Source organism: Belonocnema kinseyi, chromosome 4, assembly GCF_010883055.1.
Source record: "Belonocnema kinseyi isolate 2016_QV_RU_SX_M_011 chromosome 4, B_treatae_v1, whole genome shotgun sequence".
Classification (NCBI taxonomy): Eukaryota; Metazoa; Arthropoda; class Insecta; order Hymenoptera; family Cynipidae; genus Belonocnema; species Belonocnema kinseyi.
The window spans coordinates 3,861,469-3,868,676 of record NC_046660.1 but is presented as its reverse complement, the minus strand read 5'-3'; the positions used below and the strand labels follow the sequence as shown (position 1 = coordinate 3,868,676).

Below are 7,208 nucleotides of genomic sequence, written 5' to 3'. Positions count from 1 at the left end.
TAAATTGTCACGCTAGCAATTTCGGAATTTAAAAAATGGAACCACACCGGGGAACTTTGCGAAGAAGCTATAGAAGGGAAAGAAGGAGAAAACGTCCCCAGTGTGGTTACATTTTTTTTAATTTCGACATGTTTGCTTGATAATTTATTTATTTTATCTTTGCACATTTAATTATTTTTAATATTTTTTTTTTTCATTTAATTCGCTTCTGTGATTGTAACTTTAAAATTTGGGTTTCTTCGGCTTTATTATTTGTCTTTTTTGTTTAATTTTTAGTATTTCAAAAAATTTGTTTTTAGTGATATGATTAAGACCGGGAGTTTTTTCAAAATTCAAATTTATTCATTATTTGTAACCAGTCTTCTTCTGTCACATACAAACATTAATAGTAGAATAAAGTAAATTTCACGAAAAAGTGTCTGAATCCGAATTAACCTAAACCGCTTTTGAATTCGAATTAATCCAATTCAATCTAAACTCGGATTCACTCGGAATAAAAATAATGTTCAGATTGATGCGGACTGAATCGGATTAAGTCAGATTCATTTTTAACCAATTTCGATCGCGAAAGAAGTCTAGAATTTTTTGGATTGGTTCGGATTGATTCGGGTTGGTTCGGAATAAATAATAAATTTCGTTATTGAAAAAGCTAATACTTTGCCGCAAAAGTTTGTTGCACCCTACCATTTAAATGAAATTATTGGTAAGACCCCCGTGTATTTGCGTTACTTTAAAAATAAACTCGTTTATACCATTTTCATATATGCATACCTTCGACGAATATCATTTTCATATTGTTTTAAATATGGATCTCTGTCCAATAGAATCTTTATTTCGGGAACTTCCACTTTAGAAGGATCCATTTTCGACCACTTTCCATACATCTTTAAACTCTTCTCGTTATTATTTAAATAAAACTAATCTTGAATATCATATAGTTAAATGCAAAATGTACTTTTACACCGGTAAAAATTTGAATGACATTTCAAGGTGGTTTGTTATCTGTGAGCATTGGCACCACAAACATTGATAGTAAAACTTACGATAGTTTTAGAACCAAAGTTACAGGGCGTTAGAACCCTTTTACCATGTGCTCTCTTTAGACTAGAGAGCTAGAGATCATGCGGGCCGGTCCACAAGTGTGTCGTCCATGTTGAAAAACGTTGATTCACATTTAGGATACCTTTTCACGGAGGTCGAATTTGAATCAACTGATGAATTAATCTGACACATCGAGTTCGTATCTAGGTTCTCAACCAATCAAATTTGCCATAAACCAACAAAGTAGCTAGAAATGAATCTTATGAAACATTTTAATTCCACGATTAACCCAAAACAGGCCTCGTTGAAAAGGTACCCTAATACTTATCGTCTGCTATTGCTAATACTGGATATTTTAAGTGTATTGCCAGGAATGAATAAAGAATACTAAAAATGAAGTATGAAAGGATATTAGTTATTGAATTTATTGTTGCAAAAAGGAAAGATCCTTCATTAAGTTAAAGGTTTTTTTGAAGTAACACAGGAGCAAATTATCGTAAAAAATCAACAAAAAACCATTTGGCTGAGGTTATCTAGAGCTTGAAAAAAGTAAACAAAAGTGATATCTGTGAAATTAAGAAATGTAGTGACGTTTTACGATCAAAGAATAATTTAAAAATCTTAAATAGTTACTATTGAAGTTTATAAAGTGTGTTTTGAAGCTATGGAATGTAGAAAAAATTAGAATTTCTATCCAAAAATTCCTATATTAAATCTGCCAATTAAATGCAATTTTAATTGTTCTGATATTTTGCAATTATTTTTTATCACGAAAGTGTAAATAATTACTGGACTTTGATTTTTTGGCTTTTTGTTGCTTGTTTACTTTTTTAAGTTCTGGATAACCTCTACCAAATAGCTTTTAAGAGACTCGCCGGGGTCGTTTCCAAATAAAAAAGAAAATAAACCTCTCTTTCTAGATCCACGCGTTAGAAACAGAGGTCCGTTAGATGTTTTAATTTCGGTACGGTAGGGGAGTTCCACTGCTGTATATTGACTCCACCAAAACTAGCATTTTTTTGTCTCTTGAATCGCTCAAACATTGCATGATCACTCCAATTAAACAGATAACATATATTTCGAGATAAATAATAGTATATTATGCATCTAGCCGGAGAAGAGGGACTTTTTTTTACGAGTGTATGTTTTCAGTACGAGTTCTAGGCGAGCGTTCGGGTACCTTTTCACGGAGACCTTTTTCGAATTGTTCGTTGAATTAATTTGGTACATCGAGTTCTTATTTAATTTATCAACCAATGAAATTTTCTATAAACCAACAAAAAAGTTGGAAATGATTCCTATGCAAAATATAAATTCGACGATTAATTTAAAACACGCCTCTGTGAAAAGGTACGCTTACGCGCTCGACTACAACTTGGACTTGAAACATACACAAGTCGAAAAATACTCTTTCCTCTTGACGTACACGATATTTCTTATGACAAATTGTTGATTTCTGACATTTTTCGAAATACAGTCAAGAATTCAGTCCATATTAGATTTAAAATAAGGGAAGCGTGATTCACGGTAATTTGAAAGATAATTTATGGTGGCTTACCATAAACTGCCCAAAATTCAATTTAAAAATGTCTATAAATTTCTGGAAATTTATTAACATTTTCAGTAATTTATGGTAATTTTAAATGTCAATATGATAAATTACCATGAACTACTCAAAATTCAACTTGAAACACTTTTATAAATTTCCTAAAATCTATGAAATTTATGGCAACTTGACAGGTACTTTATGGTAACTTATCATAAATCGCTGAAAACTCAATAAAAAAATGTCTATAATTTTATAGGAATTTCCGGTTACTTATGGTAATTTTACAAGTAAATATGGTAAATTATCATAAACTATCCAAAATTCAATTTCAAATATTTTGATGAATTCCTGAAAATTTATGAGTTTTCGGTTAATTTATGGTAACTTACCATAAATTGCCTAAAATTCGATTTGAAAATGTCTATAAATTTCCGGAAATTTTTGGTACTTGACCGTAATTTGATCAATTATAATATGGTAACTTTATATGATTTACCGCAAAATTCTATTTTCTGCGAATCAAAATTTCTCTACAGTTTTTACGGTGAGGGGGCTAATTATCGTAAAATTCGAGTTCATAGATGTATAATTTTTATTATTCTCATCTGACGTCACTTTTCACTTCCTGGGGAGTGGAAAGTAGAGCTTTAGCCCCGTTTCATAGGCTGAAATCATGCATGTGTCATAAAAAGTAAATGTTCTGTTTTTAAATAATGATTGATATATTTCCAACAATATCGCAAAAAAATTATTCTTATTAGACTTTTCTTAAAATAATACGCCGATCGATCCAAGATGTAATTATGCAAAATGAATCAAGATATTAAAGATTAGTTTTAATTAATATTTGTGATAAAAAAGGTGTTCCTTATTTCCTTCCTTTAAATTAAAAACTGACAATTTAATTTTAGGCAATAAAATCAAATGATTATTTTACTTGTCACTTTAAGTATATTTTGTGATCAAAGAAATATTATTTTTTTGCAAACAATTATCTTGGACATTTCATCATTTTGTCAAAGCGCGCCAACGATAACCAATCTTATTGTCGACGCGACACATGCGCAGTGCGAAAAGATACAAGAATTGGGAGCACTGTTGATGTGTGTTTGTTGTGTTTGTGTATCTCATGTGGTTGGTTAATTGGTTATATTTAAATTTTTGTTCCGCAATATGTGTATACGGTTTTCGTAATTTGATGAGGAACATATTGAAAATTTTCAGATGTCTGGAATAATTCAATACGTCATTGTACGTGGCGATCTTTTAAAAAGTATGCAATGGCCAGTTGGTGCTGTTATTGCTCAGACATGCCATGCAAGTGCCGCAGCTATACATCTTTTTTACAACGACGAATACACGCAAAAATATTTATCAGACTTGAATAACATGCACAAGGTAGTATTGGAGGTAAGTCTCCAAAATACTCTCAATATATTTTTATTTTTTATTAGCCACTGCAGTGCCGGCGCGGCGGCAGACGACTTTTTTTTGGACACATTTAGCTCTAACCGTTTTTTACTCGAAAAATTCAATAACTTCATTTTAAAAAAATACTAGAATCAATTGATTTTTACATGCTAGGCGGTAATCTTTTTGATAAAACTTTAGAATAGCGGCTTCTCCAGTATGGTCCTTTCAACTAACAAACCAAAATTTGTTCAAGTTCAATTAATTCTAAATGAAAAAGGTGGAGAAAGAGCATTTTCAGACCACAATATCACTTTGTTTATGAAAGTGAAAAGAAAATTAAATCAGTAAAATTTATCGATTTCAAATTCAATATATTGCCTTTTGATTCAAAAAGTCTTACGAATTTTTTATATTTCCAGCTTTTACGAGTAAACAATAATTAAAAAGTACGAAATTTAAAAATAAATTTTTTACTTAACGCTTTTTTTTAAGTGTGCAAAAAAAGTTTTTTTTATTTATTCATTTTTTTTGAAAAAAAACCTTTGCCGTGATTTACGTTTTTGGCATTTCATTTTTTGGGCGAATTTGGAACGTTATAAACACCACGAAAAAGAATCAATCCAAAAAACATGTTTTTGTACATTTTCAAACATTTCAAATAAAGGCAAAATTATTTTGTTTGTTAAGAAGGTTCAATTGTAAATTTAAAAAGGAGAACAGAGGATGTTTCAAATTTGGTTTCTTTACGTGTTTTGGATGTCGACCCACAAATCGTTGCCCTTCAGCTCAAACGATTGGATTGATTAATTAATTTTGCTTTTTCTCGGCCTTTTTATACCACTGTGAATGGATTTCCAATGTCCAATGTCTCATAGAAAGATTGTCTGTTCTTTTCGAAATTTAAAACTAAAAGTTTAAACGTTTCCCCTTTTCGTGAAAAAATTCCCTGACCTCCCCCTTTGCGCTGTCATCCCTGAAGTTTACAATCCGAATTGCTTTCAATCGATTTGAAAGGAAATCGGGTTTTACAGGGTACGCCCTGCCAGTAACTCTCACATGTTGACATTATTTTTAAAAGGTTCCAGATGAGGATAGCTTGACTGACATACATAAAAAACTGGAGGAGAACAGCATCGACCATAAGCTGTGGGTTGAACAGCCCGAAAATATACCCACCTGTCTAGTAACAAAACCTTATCCGAAGGAACAAATTCAGAAGCATGTCAAAAAATTAAAACTTTTTAAATAGGAACAATAAATTATTGAGAGATTCAAACATGATGAGAGCACCTAATTTGTATATTTCACACTTATATTTAATATAAAAACATCAATATTAATGAAAATTCGTCATTTCTCAAAATAACCAGATTGTGTAATACAACCGCATCTCGATTTAGCCGCTCGCGGTTTAGCAATAGGGTTTCCGCGATTTTAGATAAAATATTTTTTTAATACATCATGTTAATCCGAACTGAAAGTGCGTTATAATTTTTTGTTATGTTGAGACGTTCAACAGAGAAAGATTATTAAAAATTGAAGGCGGTAAAACGCTTATTCAAATTGGTGTCACGTGACTCAGAGGTTCTCATAATTATCTACCAATGTGGCGATATGAAACTCATCGTCTGCTGTCAATTGACTTGATAACTTTATTTGTTAAGGTTTATGTGACAAAAAAAGTTTTCCTGTTGTAATATATGGATTACGCTCAAGGAAAACAGTAAGTACAATTATTCACATATTTACGAATTGTTCAATAAATATGACAACATTTAAGAACTTTTTAAGGGCATGTGATACTTACAGTTTCCTCGGCTTTTTTTCTACAACAATGAAAATGTTTAAAAACTGAATTCGGAGATGCTATAAAATATCATAACGGACGTCCCCGGACTATTTTTTTTTGGAGGATAATAACAAAACATATTTATTGTGCTAAATAAAAATTTTATGCATATGCATTATTTTGAGGTTACGTCATTTTTCATTTCTGCCTTTCCGATAATCTCGAAATTATTTATGAAATAAACTTTTTTGATTGCCTGCAAACAAGGTTAGTTCCGGGAAATTAGTTACTATTTTTATTTGTAAGTGCAAAGTTTTCGGCCAAAAATATTGTGTAGTTTGGAAGTAACGCTCGGGTGAATTGTAACACACATAACCTCGAAATATACACGCGCGTTGTTAGCAATATCAAAAAATTTTTGATAAAAAAACCCCAAAAAAGTGTGCGGGGACGTCCGTTAGCTTGTTCGCTATCATTTCCAGATTTGGAAGGCAAAATATTTGTTATCCTAGGAAAACAGCCGGGGGAATCTAACACTGAAAAAATCGATACTATTTCCTAAGCGCTATGAAAAATTAATTACATTTTTCTAAATTAAAACTTTTTTTTAATTAACCCACAAAAAAATGTATGAGGACGTCCGTTGGCATGTTCGCTATTATTTTCCAATTTTTTAAGAAAATATTTCTTATTCTAGAAAAAAAGCGGGGGGAACCTAAGACTGGTAAAATCGACAATTTTCAAAGTATCTCATGCCCTTAAATGAATTCTTTATACAAAAGTTTTTGTTTTAAATGTTTCTCCACTGTTTATAATGTTTTTTTAAACAATATTTTGCGACTTCAATTTTCGATGTGTACATAACCAAAACAAAATATCGGCACATGAAAAGATATTTGAGAATCACTGACAAACATGTTGTGATTGGTGTAAAATATTCGACCAATTTGACGTCAAAGGGACCCTCCAATCGAAATTGTGATTAAAAATTCATATTTCAACGTTAAGGGCATGTGACACAGCTAAATACCTATATTACCGACCTCACTTTTTCAGTTCACTGAATGTTTTTTTGAACCTAAGAAATTTTTTTTGTAAATAAAATATCGAGCTGAAACTTTGGAAAATGTATTAGAGTACAATAAAGTACGTTTAGGCACTGCATTTTGGTAGGAACTTGACTGAAAATTATTTCATTTTTTTCTGAACCTCGACATTTTTTGAACGTTCGAACTTTTTTTTATACATAAAATATCGGTCTCAAACTTTGAGAAATACAAGAGCCGAAAGAAAACTACGTTTAAGTACAAATCTTAATAATAAAAGATGTTAAAAAAAAATGTATTTCAACTATCAATTCCATCGGCATCAGTCGGGAATGTTGTACACGAAAATACGAACCCTCTAGAACCTCGT

At 31.2% G+C, this 7,208-nt stretch overlaps 2 protein-coding genes across 3 annotated transcripts in view; one reads left to right on the top strand and one right to left on the bottom strand.

Moving 5' to 3' along the window:
• LOC117171648 (1,4-alpha-glucan-branching enzyme) overlaps positions 1 to 1,016 on the bottom strand; it is a 5,741-nt gene extending 4,725 nt beyond the window's left edge. For both annotated transcript variants that reach the window (XM_033359145.1, XM_033359144.1), the window contains exon 1: positions 772 to 1,016. In XM_033359145.1, the coding sequence (XP_033215036.1) occupies positions 772 to 884 (113 nt within the window). In that variant the 5' untranslated portion in view covers positions 885 to 1,016. The remainder of the gene's footprint in view (positions 1 to 771) is intronic.
• A 2,648-nt stretch (positions 1,017 to 3,664) lies between these two features.
• LOC117171500 (putative peptidyl-tRNA hydrolase PTRHD1) lies at positions 3,665 to 5,343 on the top strand. The gene is made up of 3 exons (XM_033358865.1): positions 3,665 to 3,724; positions 3,815 to 4,000; positions 5,082 to 5,343. Exons 1-3 carry the CDS (start codon positions 3,692 to 3,694, stop codon positions 5,250 to 5,252), a joined length of 390 nt encoding a protein of 129 aa, XP_033214756.1. The 5' UTR covers positions 3,665 to 3,691; the 3' UTR covers positions 5,253 to 5,343.
• Positions 5,344 to 7,208: the final 1,865 nt, after the last annotated feature.